Here is a 21,197-nt window from a genome sequence, read left to right on the forward strand (position 1 = left end):
CTCCCCAGACCGCACGGTGACTGGCTCCGGCCCGGCACCCGTTTTCTGCGCCCGCTGCCTCGGCGCCCTCTCCCTGACCCGCCCCCCTTCCCGTGCACGGGGTCAGGGGGCCCGGGAGAGAGCAGACGGGAGGCGCACGTGGGGCGCCGGGGCTCAGCCGTCACCCGCCGCAGCGCCCCGCGCGCCGCCCCACTCAGCCGCCTGACTGCTTTCCAGGGAGGGGCCGGGCGCGCCGTGGCACCTCCTCGGTTAGGGTGTTCCCGGGAAAAAGCCCACCGGCCAGGGCCCCGCGGTGCCTCGTCGCGACCGGCATGAACTGTGGCAACTTCGGCGGCCCCCGCGGCAGCGCCGAGCCGGAGGCGGCGACAGCGGCGAGGCGGGCTCGCCGGGGCCGGAGCGTGTGAAACGCGCGCCCGGCGCCTCCGCCGCCTGCGTTTCGGCCGCGGGTCCCGGGACTCCAGCTCGGGTGCTCCCGGGGGCAGCGGCTGCCGCGCCTGCAGCTTTGCGGGCACCGGAGAGCCCCGGATCCCCGCGCCGAGCGCAACCCGCCGGCGCGGCCGAGCCCCGCGCTCCGCCCCAGCCCGAGGCCAGCGCAGCCGCAGCGGGGGCCGGGCCGGAGCCCCGCACGGTCGCCGCCCGCCGTGGGGGGCGGGCTGGGGGCGGGGCGGCCAGGGTCGCCTTCCCGGGCGCTACCTCCGAGCGCAGCACCCCGCGCCGCGAGCCGCCTCCCCCGTCGCCCGCCAGCAAGTTTGGCGGCGCCGATCCCCGCGCGCCTCGGGATCCGGGCGCATTTCTTTCCTCCCGGCTTCCGCACGCCCCGGTCGGCGGGGACCCTCGGGAACGATGCCGATGGACGTGATTTTAGTCGTGTGGTTCTGTGTGTGCACCGCCAGGACAGGTAAGAGCGGCTGGGGCGGTCAGAGGGGTTCAGGGAAAGCGGGGACCCCCCTCCGCTGTGCCCAGCGCCCACGCCAGCTTCGGGAGACCTGCAGCCGGTCTCCGCGCTGGTCCCGGGGAGGGCGGCGCGGACGGGTCCCTGGGCCCCCTCTGCCCTGCTCCTGGGAAGTGGGACTCCCAGGCTGGGAGATGCCCCCGAGGGGTGCCCCCTTCCAGGGGGACGCAGGAGCGAGGGGCGCGGCCGGGGGAGCGCACCCTTCTGTTGCTAGTAGCCGGTGGGTGGAAACCCACCGCAGGGCGGGCCCGGGAGCCCCGCACCCCAGAACTTGAAAGGTGCGCTGGAGATCGCGCCCCGCCGGCGGAGCAGGGGCGGCCGCGGGAGCCGCACCCGCAGAGGGAGCGCTTCCGGCTGGTGGGCGCCGCGGGGGCCGGGAGGGCGCGGCGCGGGGCGCGGGCGGCGCGAGCCCCGGGTTTCCGCGCTCTCCTCCCGTCCCCCCCCCGACTCTCCCCAGGGGAACTCCAGGAGTATTCTCCCCCCCCCAACATTCCCCTGCGCCCGAGGGCTGGACGTACAATTTTTGGGGAATTGGAGCGGTAGACGGTCGGGAGATGTTCCCAAGCGCCACACCAGCCTTCCCTCGCTGTAACTGCAGGCTGGAGGCTGTGCAGGGGCGTGGGGCGGGGGCAAGGGGAATTGGCGTAATTTTCTGAAGTCCCCACTTCCTTCTGCCTCCAGACACGCAGTTGTGAGGACGCTGGGCGCACCTCCATCCTTCAGCTTCCACTCGCCCCCCCGGCCCCCCCCCCCGCATGTCCCCTGGGTTTGGGGGACCCGCCGTCTGCCGCCTTATCCCAGAGGCTAGTAGATGTGGAAGGGCGGGGGTGGGGTGGCATGGAGTAGGGAATTGGCAAAATGAGGGCTCTCGGATGAGGGGTGCGCGCGCGGCGAGTTTATATTCCTACCCCATCCAGCCCCGCTACGCGCTGCCCATTTGAACCCCAGATTGGGCGTGTACTCATTGCCTGTCCGTTTGTCGTTTCCGCTTTTCCCGGTCTTATTTCCCTTCTCCAGAGGCATAGCCTCCTTCCCAGGCTAGACAGCAAGTTTATCCCGAGAGGGCCGGGGAGTGGGGCGGGGGCTGGCCTCGGTTGGCTCCAAAGTTCCCTCCGCCTGCCCCGGGCGCCCCTCTCAGGCAGTTTGCTCGCGGGAGGATCGTGGAGTTGGGCGGCTTGGACACTTCTGCTGCTCTTCACATTGTTGCCAGGGCGGAGCTGGGCAGCAGGTTTCTTTTTGCTCAATGCAAGAGCGTCGTGTGTGCCCCGCGCCACGGACAAAAGAATCTCCAGGCCTTTCCTGTCCGCGATCCCCAGGCTTCGCAGAGGCCGAGGCTCAGCCCCGCTTAGAATAGTTGTTTGTGGAGTTCAGGCCCATCCGGCTGCCGTTCGTCTTTTAAAAACCAAGAACAAAGTGGAAGAAACGCGCCCCCAGAAGATCAGGACGCGCGAGGCTAGTGCGGAGCGCGGGCTCCTAGCCCCCGGCGCGGGGCGCGTCTTACGGGGGAACCCGGAGAAACTAGGTGGGGGAGGGGCGCCCGTCGGTCATTTCACACCCTCAGGTGCACAGGCCCAGCTCCTTTGTTCTCATTACTTACTTGAAAAGTCAGCAAAAAGTGCCTCCCTGCAGGAGTGGACTGCGCCTCGGGGCGCACTGCTTGTGGAGACCTTTAGGAACGTGGCCTTCCCCTTCCCCACACCAAGCTCCTTGGCATCTTGTAAAAACTCACTTGTAGGGAAGATTCATTCATGTATTTATTAATTCGTTCCATAGGCAGTTGGGTGTCTTGCTGGCTGCCAGGATGGACCCTTGACTTCCAGCAACTTACAGTTCAGCTGAGAATCTAGATAGAAACTGGAAACCTTAAAATTTTTTTTATTGGGGTAACATTAGTTAATAACATTCTGTAGGTTTCAGATGTACAACTCTGTGATACTTGATCTGTGTATTGCACTGCGTACTCACCACCCAAAGTCTAGTCTTCCCTCACCATGACTCCCTTTACCCTTTCATTCCCCCCCCCCCAGCACTTTTACTCTTATTCTACAGTTTGATGGGGAAGGGCTGGGAAAGAGGTGGGAGCGTAAGTTTGCCTTGAGGAAATCCAGAGGAGGGAGAGTGGGAATGAATTCTGGGGAGGGGTGGTTGGTGGTCAGGGAAAGCTTTAATCAGGAGGTGACCCCTGGGAGTGGTCTTGAGGGCTTTGTAGGGAGTTTTCCAGGTGGACGGAGTGGGGAAAGCATTCCAGGCAGAGGGCACAGCTTGTGCAAAGGCAGGGGGCATGGGAGGGTCTGCCCAGTGGTTGTGGCAGTTGGTTAGGGAGCCTGGGTTCCCAGTGCCACTTGGCACTGCTTGGACACCAGAGGCCACATGTTCCTTCTGCGGAAATCATCAGAGGAATCAGAGAGAAGGGTGTGTGAGTGATTATATCTCAGTTTTTTCACTTAGACTTTATTGTAGCCTGAGGGGGTATGATTAACGGCTTTCTGGGGGCAGCCTCTTTGATTTTGCCCAGACCATCATTTCTGCATTACACATCCATCTTCCTAGGTAGCAGAGGCTGGTCTTGTGATTAGTTTATCAGAATCCAAACAGCCGCTTGGAAAGTTTATTTGTCAAGTGGGACAATTGTTGTCTGGGCTGTTAACAGCCCAAGATGAAATAAGCATGTGGTACACTTAGCGAGCCGCTCAGATATCCCTGCCTTTTAATGGAAATGAATAGATGGTATCAGGCACATTTTAATTAAAGCAGCACCGCAGTGCAGTAGCAGTTACATAGGAAAAGATCTAATGATAGGTGTCACAGGAAGCTGCTTAAATTGTTCATTGTTCGGAGAACTTTAGAGAGTAGAGTGGAGTTAAGATAGGAGGTGCTGTTCTCCAGTTCTATTATGGGTGAAAAATAATTCTGGGACTTCCAGGTATTACTAATAATGGAAATTTCAAAGGCTAAAATAATAGCAATAACAGCACATTATGTCCATGAGTTTTCTCCAATGGCATGGAAGTGTAAATGATATAAAACTCAGTAATCACTTGGTTTTCCAGTTTGTTTTAGTTACCAGGGTAGAGGGGTGGAGGTAGCTCCAGGGGCCAAGCGAATGCCTTTTGCTGCCACCAGCTGGAAAGGAGAGATTTTCTTTTTGAAACACCTATGCTGTTGATTAACTATGAACTGAATAGCGCTGTGGACGAGCCCCCAGCCTCTAGTGATCATGTGAAATATTGGCTGATTGGAACAGGCCTAGAGCATATTCTTCAAGGATATTGCTTTTGGGGTATTAATAACTTCTGTAGGAGTCTGGGGGCCCAAATTCGATCAGGTGGTTGTGAAATCTTGCTGTGAAATGAGGTCTTGGAGCATCTCTCCAGCATCACATTCCTCTGCATGGGCCAGGGGAAAGCTGCCATCATGGACAAAGAGCCAGATTAGATTCAAAGTGAGCCAGACCCAGAAGGATTTGCTTGGAAGCTTAGGCCCGTTACCCTGAAAGTGGACTGAGTGGGTCTGGCCCTGAATACTCCCCTGGGCAGGGCTGAGGATCGGCCAGCAGCCACGGCAGGTGTCCTGAGAGACTAGGGTGGAGGTGCTGAATCCCAGAGCCAGGCCCCAAGTGCCTCTGAGACATTGACACTCTGCCTTCTAGGTTTTAAAAAATATTTCTTCTGGAGAAGCTTTTTTATACTGCTTAATTCCAATTCTTAGCTTCAGCCATTTGTAGAGCACTTATGGCCAAAGTAGAAAACTGTAATAGAGTTTCTTTGGAAAGGGCAGCAGCTCCATGCTTGGACAAGAAGCAGAAACATTAAAATGAAAGAATTATTTTTAATGGAATGAACACTTATACTACGTAAGGTCCTGGAGAGACCTTGTAAGTGCTGTCTTATTAATAAATGTCCTGATTCCTCAGGCAGTGTGCAAAGTGCTGTCTTTTACACGTGCAGCTATTGGCACGGGGCATTTTCATCCTGAGGGGGACCAATTAAAATAAGAGAAGAAAACCGTATCTAGAAGCTTTATTGGTTTCTCTTGTTCTGTTTTTGTGGGACAAGAGCAATACAGTGACCTTAAAGCCAGGGAAGCCCCTTCACTTGTAGGTTGTAGGGGAAGGGGCGACTGTAGGTTTAATGTCTAGATTTCACAGAGCAAAGCCAGAGTGAGGGACTTTCTAGGTCAGTTGGGCAAGTGGAGGGGTTGGGGGGAAGGGGGCCATCTGTACCTTTTGTATGATTCCATCAGAGTGAGGGACCAGGGAGCTGGAAGAGTCTGGAAAGCTGGTCTTATGACAGATGCAGCAAACCTCAGATGTGCTAGGACTGTTCCCATATTTATCACTGAAACCTCACGAGCCTGGGAGGCAGGTGTGATCATCCCCGTTTTATGGATGAGGGAACTGAGGCTCGGAGAAATAGAGGGATTTTTCTAAGCGTGCAGAGTTAGGGGATGAGATAGGGCTGAAACTGTCTTCGTTTAGGGTTGTCTCCACAACACTTTCTGGGTTGAGGGTGCTGTGTTCTCATTTGGGGACAGGGATCCAAGGGCTCCACTGGGGTGTTTTGTCAATGCCTCGTAATCTGTTTGGGTGCCGTTTAGGCTTGTCCAGCTGCAGGGCTCCTAGTCTGAGAGATTTGGGCATCGTAAGGATGACCATCATGGTGGGTCTTTAGTCCCTGCGTGTCGGCTGTCACCACAATAACATGCATAACAAGCTACCAAAAACTCAGTGGCCTAAAATAACATTTATTTTGGTGCACGTGTCTGTAGATTGGTTTGCTGTCGGCTGATCTAGGCCAGGTTGGCTGGGTGTGGTTTCAACTCAGGTAAGCTATGTGCTCCTCCTGTCCCCGTCTTTCTGGACCAGCGGGCCAGCAGGGCCATGGTTTCTCATCATTGTGCAGAGGGACACGAGGACATTCACACCTCTGCTCGGGTGACATCACTAACCATCCCAGTGACCCCAACAAGGTACATGGCCAGGCTCAAAGTCAAGGGATGGGTAGTTCACTCCCACTCTAGTGGAGGGAGCTGCACAGCCACACAGCAGAGGGTGTGGATATGGGTGTGTGTGTGTGTAAAGATTTGAGGCCAATAATTCAGCCAACCACAGTCCTTTTAGACAGTTTCCTTGGCCCGAATGCTGTCCCATCCTCTCATGGTTTCCCCAGATATGCATGTTTCTCTGAGGTCATTGCACCCAAAGCAGTGATTATGCATCAAGTTAATTAATTGGGTCCTAAATTCAGGGCCTGCCAGGTTGGGCCCTGTGCAAGGCACTGGGGCTACAGGAATGCTTCCTTTCTCTCGTGTCCAGCTATTCCCCAGAGCACTTTGCAAATTCCTGTCCAGACAAAGACCAGCATGGAGGTCCTCTGAGATCACTCTTGATTTAAGTTCTGCCGTATCAGTATAGAGCACTATAGGTCAAACTGACATATTAGTTCCTTTCTGGCCATTTCAAGGAGAGCACAGAACTGCTGGTAACTGAGCTCACTTGGAGGAAAACATCACCAGTCTCAAGAGGCCCATGCTAGTACTACTTGAGCAGGTAGATACCCATTTAGCTCAGCGCTTCTTTGCACACAGTAGGCACTCAGTCAGTCTTTATGAATTAAGTCCGATGGAAACTTAATGAGACCATAATGTAAATCAGAACATATCTCACTCCTCTGTCCCTTAAACACGCCTTAGAGCCCTCCAATGACGTCTCATTGCAATGAGAACGACCCCTGTCTCCTTGCTGTCGCTCACAAGGCAGGTCCTACTCTTTGGCCTCATTTTCTGCCACTCTCCCCTCCCCCAGCCCACTCTGCTCCAGCCATACTAACCTTGTCTCTGTTCCTTGAATGGGCCAACTTTGTTCCTGGTTTGCTCTTGCTGTTCTCTAAACCTGGAGAGATTTTCCTCCAGACTTCCCATCTCCAGTCCCTTCTCGTCATTTAGGTTTCAGCTCAGAAGAACCTTCCCTGGCCATCCTTTCTAAAGCCCCACGCAAATTGCTTTCTCTTCCATTACTCTGTTTTGTTTTCTGCAGAGCATTTACTGCTATCTCAAATTGTCTTGTTTGTTTGTTTATTTTTGCCCTCCCCTCACCCCCTGCCCCGGGAATGCGTGCTCAGGGAGAGCATCTCCAGTGCCTAGCAAAGCGTGTGTTATACAGTAAGCCTCAGTGATTGGTACCTGTTGAAAAAGTATTGAATGAATGACTGAATGACTGAATGCAGAATGAATGGATGGGTGGAAGGGTGTCTTTGAGTAAGCTGGTCTCATAACTGCTGCATTGCCAAGGGGAAACCTTGAATCTTTAGTGCAGAGGTCAAGGGGAAAGCCTGACACAACCTGAGAAGGCGGTTAAATGCACCCTGTCTTTAATTTAACCCTTGGTCTGCCTTGGCAGTGACAGACTTCAGCTCCAAAGAGCCTCTGCTGACCCACTTTCTGTTGACAGAAGCCTGGATTGCTGCAGCAGGCTGTTTCCTCGCAGGAAGAGTAAGGAGAGGGTAGATTTCCTCCCAGGGCCTGTGGGGCAGGGGCTGAGGGAGGGAGAGAGGAGAGATGACGTTGTAATGGCTCATGATGTCCTGATGAGCATCCACTCGGTCTCTCTGGGACACGCTGGGCTCAAGCTCTCCAAATCTTGCCTCAGTGCCTGCATTACCATTAGACAAAAGTTGACAGCTGTTGCTGATTAAAACATTCCCAACTGTGCAAGCGGAACTGCACTATTGAGATGCTAAGCGTAGACAGACACAGCCTTCATGAATGGCTTAAACGCAGTCCCTTAGAGCAGGCTGCGGCCTTATTAATGTATATAATTGGAAGTCATTTTGCAGCCATGAGTGTGTCATTCTGCAGAACTGCCCCCTCCCCCCCATGCCAGTGGGTTCTGAGACAGCCTTAGAGGTTTGCCATTTCCTAGCCTGGGCAGTGGGGGACTCAGGGCCATGTTTCTCTGTGCTGAGCTTCTCCCCAACAGGAGTAGTCAGAGGGTCTTACCTGTCCATTCAGGAGTCTCCTGAATGGAAATGTACATTCCTTGTTACCGGGATTCTCTTTTTTGGCCAGACCCTCTGCCACGCTTCTCCACGGTGAGGAAGGCTCTCTCCCCATTGCCGCCCAGTTAATAGGGCGAGCTCAGCTCTGCGGAGGTCTTCACCTCACCCGTGATGGGGTGTCACATTTCGCTGCTGCGTCAGTCTCTGAAGCCACAATTCTCAGGGCCGCAATTCTGAATCCACAGTCCCCAGATCTGAAAAAGCTCAGAAACCCAAAGTTTCTCCAGAACTCACCCTACAGCAACACGTACCCTGAGCTGAAACTCCTTTGGTGGCAAAACTTGACCTCAACCGATATGCGGCTATTTATAGTCTTTGTTTTGCCAATTAGAGGGAAATGTCATATATACTTTTTGCTCCAGAAATACTGTGTTTGGTTATGGGCTCCTGATTCAGATTTTGCTGAAGGTGTTACATAGGATGAATATATTACCTTTCTAACGTATGATACATTGTGAATCTGAAATATGTTAGGCCCTGCGGGTTTAGGACACGGGATTATCAATCTATAACGAGTGGGGGCGGGGGCTGGAAATGGGACCAAGCAACTCTGACGTTGGGGGGAATGGAGCAGAGTTGCCTTCTTTTTCCGCTCAGCCAGCGAGCGTCCCCAAGCCGTGGTCACTGGCTTCCCCGTCTCCCTGGCCACTCCTGGCTTCTCTGACTTGTGTGCCATGTTACTGCCAGCCGTCTGCCTGTTAAGCCAAGACAGCTCTTTGTTCCTTTTCAGTGCTGGGCTCTGGGATGGACCCTGACCTTCAGATGGATATTATCACCGAGCTTGACCTCGTGAACACTACCCTTGGCGTCACGCAGGTGTCTGGGCTGCACAATGCCAGCAAAGCGTTTCTGTTTCAAGGTAAAGGCGTCCGTTCCTTTGCACGGGGCAGAGCATGGGGAGGAGGGCTGCCTGGGGAGGGAGTGCTCACCTGGCCTGTGTTTGTTGGAAGATCATCTCTGCTATTTCTCTTGTGTTTTTTCATAAGAAATGTTCAGAAATGTTGAGGATGTTCATATGTTCGGGGGGTGTTCTGATGGTACCGGGGGGCACTAGAGGACACGGTGGTGAAATATTTGGTTTTCAGTGAAATATTTCTCTGGGGATTTTGGTGGGGATGTAAAGTGGAATGAAGTTGTGAAGTCCTTGATGGCCATCGACCAGCCATATTATTTTTACAAGGTATTTCTTTATTATCTGCATATTTACCTACAACTACACCTATTCCTATATCCCTCATCTAAGGGATAGATCATGAGCATGGAGGGCGTTTTACTGCTCTATTCTCTTAGGGGTGCAGCTTAGTTGGTTCTGCCCACTGACTCTGACTATATAGTTCATTAAATCATCCAACAAGCATTCAAAGGCAACATCATGTGCTTCTCACATGCATGGGCTCTGGAGCCCAACTGCCTGGCATCAGATTCCTACCCTGCCACTTACAGGCTTTGAGATTTTGAGCAATTACTTAGCCTGACTCTGCTTGTGCTCTCATCTAAAATAATTGTACTGCCTGGCTGGGCATGGCTCCGCGGTTGAGCATCGACCTAGGATCCAGGAGATTGAGGTTCTATTCCCAGTCAGGGCACAGGCCCGGGTTGTGGGCTCGATCCCCAGTCAGGGGCGTGCAGGAGGCAGCCGATCAATGACTCTCTCATCATTGATGTTTCTATTGCTCTCTCCTTCTCCCTTCATCTCTCTGAAATCAATAAAGATATATTTTAAAAAATAAAATAAAATAATTGTACTACCTCATGGGAATTGCAAAGAGAGAATCCAGGGAAGTGGTTAAAATAGTACCGGTACATAGACAACCCTCAGTAAGTACTAGCTGTTATTATGGGAATCCTACTGTGCACCAGGCAACATGCTAATAGTAGGGTTACCAGCAAGAGTAAATAAGATAGGGGCAGCCCTTGCTCTAAAATATAGTGAGGGAAACAGTCATTATGCAAGAGATTATTGAATTCCAGTTGTTATACTTACAGTGAAGGGGCTATATGTATAATCAAATAAGAGTAGTAGTCAGATCTGATTTAACTGGGGTGGGGAGATGATAGTGGTCAGGGAAAGGCTACCCTGAAAAAGCGCTGTCCGTTGAGACTTGAAAAATGAAATAGAAAGCCTGGTGTAGGAAAGGGTGGGGCTCAGAGCATTTTGGGGAGAAGAAATAGTATGTATGAAGGTCTGAAAGCAGAACCCAACAGAAAGCAGAGTGGCGTGACTGAAGGGTGGTGCGTGGCTGGAGAGGGGCTGCCTTACACTGGACCTGTGAGCAGAACTGGTATTTAATTTTTATTATTAATTTTTAAAATCTTTGCCTGAGGATGTTTTTTCCCATTGCTTTTCAGAGAGAGTGGAAGCGGGGGGGGGAGAGAGAGAGAGAGAGAGAGAAACATTGATATGAGAAAGACACATTGATTGGTTGCCTCCTGTACATGACCTGACTGGGGCCAGGGATGGACCTGCAACAGAGGTACATGCCCTTGAACCTGGGACCCTTCAGTCTCCGGGCGAATGCTCTAACCACAGAGCAAACCAGCTAGGGCCAGAACTGGTAGTTAGCTGATAGCCACGGGTTTGGGTGCACTGATGATTTATGGCCAGTGTCCGTTCTGATAGGCGGGAGGCAATGTACTTATCAACTGCTGTAAATATTACCCCAGGCTGGAGGCCGAGTTAGTGGTTTTGGACTTGACTCGCAGAGCAGTGGGGCCCTATGTGGAGGCTGAAGCAGGGTGTGACCCGAGGATGTTTTTTTCCATTGCTTTTCAGAGAGAGTGGTCGGGCAGCCTGGATAGTCCTCTGTGGAAATGCTTGGCAGGGTGTTTTGGTTTATTTTTGCTCAGCCTTTTATGCAGATAACAAAAGGATTGTTTTAGAGTGACTGAACCAGCATTATGGGATGAGATTTACATATTTACTATGCAGATAACTTAAGCCTACAGTTATTAGATTATGATCCATAAGAAGACTACAGATATGCTCATTTCCACTTAATCCGACTAAGGAATTGAAGTGTGTAAATTGTGTATGGTTAGGAGACTACAGACTGGATCGCTTTTCACTTTGGGCGAGATCTGCTCAGTTATTGTTGAGTGACCCTGACATTCTTTGCCAGGGCAGTGCTGTGGAAGGCTGGCTTGTCTGTAAGCTTCATGAGGGCAGGAGTCGTGCCTATCTAGACACCCCTCCATCTCCAGGGCCACATATTGTGCATGGCACACAGTAGCGATCAGTAACCATTTTGAATTGAATTAGAATTTCTTCGTTCCACAATACAGTTAACTATGAAATGAAGAGAAAGTGTCATCTGTCCTATAAAAGGATACTTTGCCTGCTTTACTCACTACTCATCCATTCATTTATTTATTCCACAAGCGTGGGCTTCCTGGGCTAGGACTCTGCTCTCTGATTTCTGTGTCCTCTGCTTTGGAAACTGCCTTTGGGATATCCCTGAGGCTCCAGCCACAGGGAGGGATTCTCAGCTTCTTTGGTGGGAAGGTAACTCCATTGTGGGAGTTCAGCTGAGGAGTGGTTTCCCTTGTAAGGCCTGTTGTGATTACATTATGCAAACTTGGGTAAGCCAGGGTAATCTCTCAAGCTCAAGATATGTAATTTAGTCAAATTGGCCATAGTCCCTTTTTGCCATATTCGCAGGTTCTGGCCGTGAGGACATGGAATCTTTGGGGAGTCATTGTTTTGCTTATCACAAAGTCTGTCCTCTGGCACCCCTAAATTCATGCCTGTTGCATCCCAATAGCTCCGAAATTCTCAACTAATTATAGGAGCGAGGCAAAACCAGACTGGACCTTTAACACTTTGCTTGGAAATCTCCTTAAGCAAATATCCAAATTTGTCTTTTACAAGTTTTGCTTCCCATGTAAAACAGGACACGATTTGGCTAAGTTTCCTGCCACTATGTAACCAGGATCCCCTGTCTTCAGGTTTCCAATTCCAATAATATGTTCCTCATTTCCTTTTAGCCCTCACAGGCAGTATTTTTTTTTTTACAAGCAGTATTTTTAATGTTCATATTTCTAATAGCCTGTTTACAATGATTTAAATGTTCTCTGAGAAAATAGAGGTTTTTATTTTAAATTATACTCTTTACTTCATTCTGAGTCCTCCCTTATCATCTAGATTTCTACCAACAGTGTGTTCAAGGCAATCTACGCTTTTTGTACCGTGGTCCTCAAAATGTTTTCAGTCTCTTATTACTCCATAAAACCACTTCCACATTTTTAGTTATTTGTTAAGCTGCGCCCCACTTCCAGGTACCCAAATCTTCATGAGTTTCCTTTTGTTGCTGTAACAGATGACCATGAATTAGTGGCTTAAAACAAAACACATTTATTATCTTACAGTTCTGGGGGTCAGAAGTGTAACATGGGCTTTAGGGGCCTAAAATCAGTGTGTTGGCCAAACTGTGTCCCTTCTGGAGTCTCCACAGGATAATCACTTTATTGCCTTTTCCGGAGTCCAGAGGCTGCCACTCTGTGGCTCCTGGCTGTGGCTATCCAGCCTCTGCTTTGGTGGTCGGATTGTCGTCTTTGTACTGACTCTTCTGCCTTCTTCTCTTTTCTGATAAGACCCTTGAAATTATATTGAGCCTACCCAGATAATCCAGGGTAATCTCCTCATCTCAAGATCTACAACTTAGTTACAGTAACAAAGCTCCCTCCCCCCTCATGTAAGGTAACGTATTTATAGCTTTTTAGGATTAAGATGTGAACATTTTTTAATTGGGGAAGAATAATTATGTAGCATGGTCCAATAGAAATACAATGTGAGCTGTACCTGTAATTTTAATTTTTGTAGTCGCCAAGTTAAATAGGTAAAAAGAAACCGGTGCAATTAAATTTAATTGTATATTTTATTTAACCCAATATATAAAAATATATTGTCATTTTAAAGTATGGCCACAAAAATTATTAATAAATATTTTATAATTTTTTACAAAGCCTTTAACATCTAGTTCATATTTTATGCTTATAATGTATGCTAATTTGGAAGCAAAATTTTCATCTGAAATAATTGAACTGTCGTTAGTTTTCATAAAATTTAAACTTGAAAAAGTAGATTTCCCAAGTTATTCCATACATACTTAATTATCAGATTTTAAAGATTAAACAGTGTTATTGAGGTATAATTGATTTATAATATACTGTGCATATTTGGAGAGTACAATTTAATACTTTTGATATTGGAATACACCCGTGAAACCATCACCAAATCAAGATTATGAACAAATTTATCAGCCCAAATACTTCCTCTTTTTCCCTTTTATAATCTCTCTCTCCAGCACCTCTCAGCCCTTCTCTCCAGGTAATTACTGATCTGCTTTCTGTCACTATAGAGTAGTTTGCACTTTCTAGAATATTATATAAACAGAATCTTATGATATATACTTTTTTTGTGTGGCCTGGATTCTTTTACCAATCATAGTTATTTTGAGATTCATACATGTTGTAGCATATAAATTGCTTCTCTTATAGGCAATAGTTGGGTCTTACCTTTATTTTCCTTTTTGTTTTTTAAACCAATAAGACAATCTCTGGCTTTTCATCAAGATATTGAGACCATTTACATTTAATGTGATTATTGACATGATTATATTTAAATATATATTTTTGCTAATTCTTTGTTCTCTTTTCCTGCTTTCTGCCTTCTTTTGGATAATTGAAATTTTTTGTTATGATTCCATTTTATCTCCTTTGTTGGCTTATTAGATATAACTTTTTGTTTTATTATTTTAGTAGTTGCTTTAGGGCTTATAGTATATATCTTTAAATTATCACTGTCTACCTTCCAGTGATAGTATACAACTTTATGTATATTATAAGAACATTTTAATAGTTTACTTCTCTCCTCCTGACCATTGTTTGATTATTGTCATACATTTTATTTTTGTCTACTTATAAACCCCATACTATATACATTATTGTTATTTTTATCTAATAAGTCAATTATCATTTGAACAGTTATAGCTAATAAGAAAATCAGTCATATATTTACCCATGTAGTTACCATTTTCTTCACTCCCTTATGTAGATTCACATTTTCATCTGGTATCATTTTCATTCTGCATGACGGACTTCCTTTAACATTTCTTAGAGTGCAAGTCTGCTGGTGATGAATTCTTTGAGATTTTGTGTGTCTAAAAAATTCTATTTTGTTTTCATTTTTTGAAAGATATTTTTGCTGGGTATATAATACTGGGTTACCAGTTTTTCTCTCCAGTACATTAAAGAGGTTGTTCCAGTGTCTTCTCACTTGCATTGTTTCTGAAGAGAAATTTGTTGTCATCCAATCTTTGTTCCTCTGTAGCTATTGCAAGTTTCCCCCCCGCTTTTAAGACTTTATTACTGACTTTGAGCAATTTGATTATAATGTGTCTCGGTGTGGTTTTCTTCATGTTTCTTGTGTGTGGAACCTATTAAGCTTCATCAAATTCAGAAAACAAATAGGCCATTATATCTTAAATATTTTTTTTTTACCCCATCCCTCTTCTTTAGGAACTCCAATTATATACACCTTAGGCTGCTTAAAGTTGGTCCACAGCTCAATGATACTAGGTTTATTTCAAAAATTCTTCTTTCTTTCCGTGTATTATTTTTGATAGTTTCTATTGCTGTGTCTTCAAGATCACTGAACTTTTTTTTTGTATTGTCTGTTGTTGGTATCACTCAGTGCTTTTTAAAAAATCTCATATACTGCTGTTTCATCTCTGTAAGTTCAGTTTTGACTCTTAAAAGATTTTCCATGTCTTCATCTTCTTCATTTAACTCTTTGAATAAATGGAATACAGTTACAATGATTGCTTTAATGTCCTTGACAGCTAATTCTAATGTGTGTATCGGTGCTGGGTCAATTCTGATTGATTAATTTTCTCCCCATACTACCCTTTTTTTTTTTTTTTTTTTTTTGCATGACTGATAGTTTCTGACTGAATGCCAGACATTGTGAATTTTACCTTGTTTGGTGCTGGGTATTTTTATAAATATTATTGACTTTTGTTCTAGGATACAGTTAAGTTATTGGAAAACAATTTGTTATTTTTGGGTCCTACTTTTAAGATTTCTTAGATGACCCAGAGCAATGCTTGTGCTAATGGCTGGAGTAGAGTCAATTATTTTTTATCCTTATGTACTCTACCCAATCCCCGTGAATCATGAGATTTTTCTAGTTTAACTGGTGGGAATAGGTAGTATTCTCAGTCTTGAATATATGCTGGGCTCTGTTACCTTTTGGATGGTGGTTCCTTTTTCTTGGGTAGTTTTCTCATGTGCATGCACTGATCAGCACTCCACTGAGTACTGATTGTGAGAGAGATCCATATTTTTTTCTCTGTGCTGCTGTCTCCTCTTATGAATATTGTCCTGTGAATCTTGGTGCCTTAGCCTTGCCTGTTTCTCAGCTTCCTCACTTCAACTCATGGAGACTGCTGGGCTCTACCTGAGTTTCTTCTCCCTATGTCACAGCTTGGGAACTCTATCAGAGCAGTAAGCCTGGGTAATTGTAAGGCTCATCTCTTTTGTTTTCTGTCTCTCAGAGATCACTGCCCTTCATTGACTGTGATATCCAGTGTCTTGAAAACTGCTGCCTCATTGAATATTCATTTTAAATTTAAATTCAAATTAATTCAAATTAAAATTTATTTCTTCAGCCCCACTGGTCATATTTCAAGTGCTCAATTGACATATGTGGCTAGGGGTTACCGTATTGGAGAGTACAGGTCTAGAGAGGCTCACAGATTTTACTGTTTTACCACTGCTCAGGCTACAAAATCCTGTGTTTCAGTGTTAATACATCATAACAACTAGCAAGCTACTTAAGCTCTTTACCTCCATTTACTCGTTGATAAAATGGGCAATAATAGTACCTACTATATATGGTTATAGTGAGGATGAAATAAATTAATACATATAAAGTGCTACAACAGTACTAACCCTAACCCTAACCCATTAAATGTGACTGTATACATTTTTAAATAATAGGATATAACTTTGACCTTCTCCTAAGTGTATCAACTGTCATATGTGTTAGTAATGTCAGATTTTAACCTGCGGAAATAGATTGGAATAGTGGGGCAAGCAGAGGACTGGAGAGTGGGCAGAAGATTAGGGTTCAGTCCTTTATAAGTATTAATTTTTTTCATCCTCACTGCCACCATATAAGGTAAATGCTATTATTGCTCCCTTTTATCAATGGGTAAATGAAAATACCTTGAGGGAGTACTTAGAGTTGCCAGTGGACATGTCTCCTAATGTCTTCAGGCATCAGTTTTCTCATCTGGAAATGGAAAGAATACACAGACTGATTGTAAGAATTAAATGACAATGAATGAGAAAGCACTTTGAAAAGTGTAAAGTGTAAAAAATGAATTTATTACTTTCCTTCATTAATTTTTATTTCTTCTCATATTTCACTATCCTAAGTCCAGCTCTGAGCTGACGGATATTAAGCGGTGAAAACCTTTATTTCAATGATAGCCTAGTAATAATACTGATAAATTTAAGTAGAAATACTTAACTGGAAACACTCCCATAACCAAAACTCCAAAGTCTGATAGGATTTATTTTGGGGCTAGCCAGCTTTTTAAGGTTGTTCTTATATAGTACACAAAATTAAATAAAATCATTTTGGAATACCTCTGCTTTGCCCTGCCTGGGACTCGGAAGATCGGAGGGTTTGGAACTGTGCTTCCTGACTGACAATGCCTTATTGTCAAGTAGTTGGGAGGATGTGTCTTTCCATTGCTGTTTCTTTTCTAAAATTGAATTAGGATATGCATAAGTGCAAATTCTTTGTGTTGCTATTTTTTATTTTTTTTTGTCTTCCAGGAAAGTGCTACCTTTTAGGAGCTCTATTTTAGGAGTTTCTCAAGAAAAAATAATAGTATCTTTCAAGTAGCTTGTTTTATGTGACAAGATAGAACAAAAGCTAAAGTGGGATACTCCCAAGAGAAGGCTGAGACTTTCAGCACCTGTTTGCGTTCTAGGCTTTTATGCTAGATGTCGTGGAAGACACAGGCGAGGAAGGCCAAGATCTTGACCTCAGTAAGGTTCCAGCCTAGAAGGGCAGACCCTGCGTGCCCTCAGGCACTCTAATGCAGAGGGGAATAGAACTGGCTTGCAGTGGGGTATGGATCAAGTCCCAAATATGTTGAAGAGAGAAATTTCTTTTCACTGGGTAACCTGGGGAAGGCTCCTTGTGGGAGGAGGCACCTGAACCAGGCCTTGAAAGATGAACGGGAATTTAATTTGTGGTTTCCATTGCATAGGAGCACTGCCCATGTGTAATCATTTCACAAAACGGTGCTTGAAGCTTGAGCTATAGCTCTTAATGCTTAGAAAATCTGAGTAAGATGGAGCTACCCAAAGGGTTTGTTTAATGCTGATCTTCCAGATTTCCTGCCACCCACTGTTGCCCAAGTCTGAATTGTTTTTTCTGTTGATTGGATGCGCTTCGTCGCTAATTACCTCTGGGAGCATTTATGAGTCAACCTCACTTTGAGTGGAGTGATTTAGTATAACTTTGCATTTAATCAATTAGTGGAGTGATTCAATTCACATACCAGCATCTCCCAAATATAGGTATTTTTCTCTTGCCAAAATAAAACTCGAGCAGGCTGCCGAAGTGGAGTGGGCTTTCAAGTCCCACTCTGGGGCAAATTAACACCTGCGCTGGCATATTTTGGAAAATCATTAAGTGGTTATGTGACTAAGTGTATATCATAGAGCAAATAAACTCTGTATTTATTTCCCAAATCTGAGCACTTCTAACATCTGCACTAAGTCTGTTTTCTCAGCCATTCTCTGCCCATCAACTAGCACAGTGGAAAGCAGAGATGGAGGAGACAGCAGAGAACATGAAAGGGCGAGAGTCCTTCTAGAAAAGGTTAGGTATATGCGCCTGCTCCACAGTAACAGATTGATCATGGGCAGATCACTTTACCTCTTGGAATTTGTCTCCTCTGCATACGGTGGGTAATAAGATAATGTCCCAGATACAAGATATTTTTAAGGATTAGTTTTGATAATATAAATTTATTGTGAGTAAAAAAAGAACTTTAAATGTTAATCAATATTATTACTAAGAGTATTTATTCAGAAAATATACATTTTTCCCCCCACTAAATAAGTATTTAGTGGGTACCTACTATGTGCTAGGCAATCTTTCAAGCACAAGGAATAGAGCAGTGAGCAAATCAGACAAAGTCTGACTCTTAAGGGGAAACAGACTATAAGCAAATAAATAAGTAAAGTTAGTTCAGATAACATTAAAAATTTATGTATAAAAGTCAGGAAACTATTTCTGTTTTGTTTTTTCTTAAGGAGTCTGTACTTGCAACACCCCGCTGCACTAATTCCTAATGAGAATGGGTAACTGTTGTCTGAACTGGATTTGTTTAAAACAGAAGGTTTGCCTCAACTCTTAAAAGTTACTTGCCTTTTGATTCTTCCACTAACACTCCTATGTATGTACTATTTTCATACCCATTGTACCGATGAGGAAATTGGAGACCCAGGGAGTTGCAGTCGCTCACACTGTCTGTAGCGGCTGACACAGGGTTTCAGCCCTGGAGCCTGTCCCTGCAGAGCCTGTCTTTGCCCCACTCCACCTCCGGGCTGGTTTTCTAACCCAGGAGAGTGGGACGAGTAAGTACGTGCAATGTGATAAAGATGCAGCTTCTCTTAAGAGAAACCGAAGGACATCTGGCAGAATACCTCTTGGCAGGTATTTTAAATCAACCAGGACAGATGGTGTGTTGTCAGCTGGTGAATTCCGTTTAATAGAATTTTATGATTCTTTCACTTGGAGGGGCCTGCTGAGTACCTGTGGAGGAATACCTGGTCATCTGTTTGGCTGCCTAAAGGGAGCAGGCCAGAAAATCAGAATTAACACACGGGGCTGCACTTTAATATATATCCATTTGACCAGGGTTTTCATGAGAGAGCATTGTGGGAGAAGGAGATCTGCGTTGACTGCAGTGCTTTTTGATGAATGCCGTGATTCTTAACTGGGATTTATTTTAACATATTGGGAGTAAATTCTTTTCTGTGGGAATACATCTCCAAAATTATAATGTAAATAACTGGAATAATATGATTTGATATGCAAATATTTTATTTCAATACAACTTTTCATGGCTGCAGCCAACGCATGAAGTGGAGCCAAGATGTCCTGATAAGCTGGGCTGGCTCAATCCTCAAGTTTCCAGTCTGCTAACAAACAAGGCAGCCGCCTGCAGCGCGGGGTTGCCGAGCAGGCAGGGGGCCACGAGCCTGGGGACCCAGGCTCTAGCTCGGCTCCGTCACTGTTGACTTTGGGGCATATTACCTAACTTCTCTGGGCCTTCGGGCCTTTAAAGTCAAAGAATTTTTTAGCTTGATAAGGAATTACTTTGCAAGACAAAAGGCAAATACAGACAAGCACCGAGGAGTATAGAAGCAACAATGCAGTGGCTCTTCCCCCGAGTCAACAAATGTGAACATTTTGTCATATTTTCTTAGAACCTTAACCAAATTATAGAATAACTTGAAAGTCCCTATGTTCCTCTCCCCGTTGCTTTCCTCTCTCAACCTCTCTAAAGGCCATCACCGACATGGCTGATGAATATTCAGTTCGTGTGAGTGTGTGTGCACCTATGTTACCACATGTGTATATTTGTATGTGTGCACGTAGAAGATATATAATAGAGAGGGCGTGGGTGTAGTGGCTAAATGTGCGGCCTTTGGGGCCAACCCCAGCTCTGTAACCTTGGGCAGGTTCTTTAACATCTCTTTCCCCCCATGTGTGATAAGATGATGATACATCATCTGTCTTATAGGGCTGTTCTCTGGAATAAGTCGGTTGATTCATATAATGTATTGCCAGCGTGTTATTGGAAATGTGGCAAACATTCAGTGCATGATAGCTGATGCTTTGCATGGTTTAAAAAATATGTAAATGGCACCCTACTGTAGGATCTTTCTGAAACTTAGCATTTCACTCACCAGTATGCCCCTGAGGACATACAGATCTAGTTCTTAGTTTGGACTGTTGCATAACACCACGCTGAACTCATCCACGTGCCTATTGATGGAAACTTGGCTTCGTTCAGATTGTGGACAGTATTTTCTCTCGTTCGAATACTTGGTCATTTGTTCATATCCTTGACGATGTTGCTATCTGAGCAGGCTGCTTCCAGTATGATCGGATCCGGACACAGCAGAGCATCCCCACCTTGTTCAATCAAGTTCATGTGTTTCTATTACGGCAGCCCCATCACAGAATTAATTCTTATTAAATTTATTGTGGACCAGATCCCACAGATGTTTGTTTGTATGTTGTTTTTACTCATTACTGCTAAGCTCCGACTTCTCCCTTTTTTATCTTATGCAGTTGTTTTTTTGTGCCCACGTTTATGTCCTTATGTTCATTACCATTAAATTTCATTACTGTCTATAAAGGGAGAGGGTTGGATTAAATCACCAAGGTCACTTGCAGCTCTTAAAAATGAAATTGGTTATTTCAGAATAGCATTGGGCAATAGAACTTCTGTGATGACGGAGATGCTCCATATCGACACTGTCCAGGACTTTAGCCACCAGCCACATGTGACTTAAGCACTTGAATTATGGCTCATGCAACTGACACACTGAATTTTAAATTTTATTTAATTTTAAGTATTTTAAATTTAAATTTAAGTAGCTGCATGTGAGTAGTGGCCCCAGTGGGACGAGACGGAGGAGCCAAATGTTTATGGAGTCAAAGGAATACTGGCTTGGACCGTCCAAGGAGGGTGACATTTATGGTTGTGTTGCTCAGTATGACTGGATTTCACTGTGGCAATAACAGCAAGAGCTGGGTTTTCTCTGCATGTTCATCATGGGACATCCGGGGCTGTGGAACAAGCTGACGAGCGTCCTTGTGCGGGACATTCCCGGTTGTCGTGACAGAGGGAAAAGAGAGCGTGGCCAAGCACACGCTGGCCTTGAAAGCTTTGCCTGTCACTTTTGTTCAAAGCAACTTCCATGACCAAGCAAGGAAGGGGCCTTCCCCAGGGAAAGGCAGCAGATATTTGTGAATGTTAATACAGTTTATGGTCTTCCCTTCTCATCACAAATATTTGGTTCAGTCTCCTTTCAGCTCACAAAACACACTCATGCCCCTGTGTCTGCCTCGGGGGATCATATAAAAATCC

The 21,197-nt window shown here is 45.9% G+C and overlaps 1 protein-coding gene across 2 annotated transcripts in view; it reads left to right on the forward strand.

Moving 5' to 3' along the window:
* Window positions 1-689: 689 nt before the first annotated feature.
* Window positions 690-21,197, forward strand: part of NELL1 (neural EGFL like 1) — a 619,484-nt gene continuing 598,976 nt past the window's right edge. For both annotated transcript variants that reach the window (XM_016201668.2, XM_016201669.2), the window contains exons 1-2: window positions 690-898; window positions 8,738-8,866. In XM_016201668.2, coding sequence (XP_016057154.1) covers window positions 844-898; window positions 8,738-8,866 — 184 coding nt within the window. In that variant the 5' untranslated portion in view covers window positions 690-843. The remainder of the gene's footprint in view (window positions 899-8,737; window positions 8,867-21,197) is intronic.

Source organism: Miniopterus natalensis, chromosome 11 (genome assembly GCF_054644295.1).
Source record: "Miniopterus natalensis isolate mMinNat1 chromosome 11, mMinNat1.hap1, whole genome shotgun sequence".
NCBI classification, from domain to species: domain Eukaryota; kingdom Metazoa; phylum Chordata; class Mammalia; order Chiroptera; family Miniopteridae; genus Miniopterus; species Miniopterus natalensis.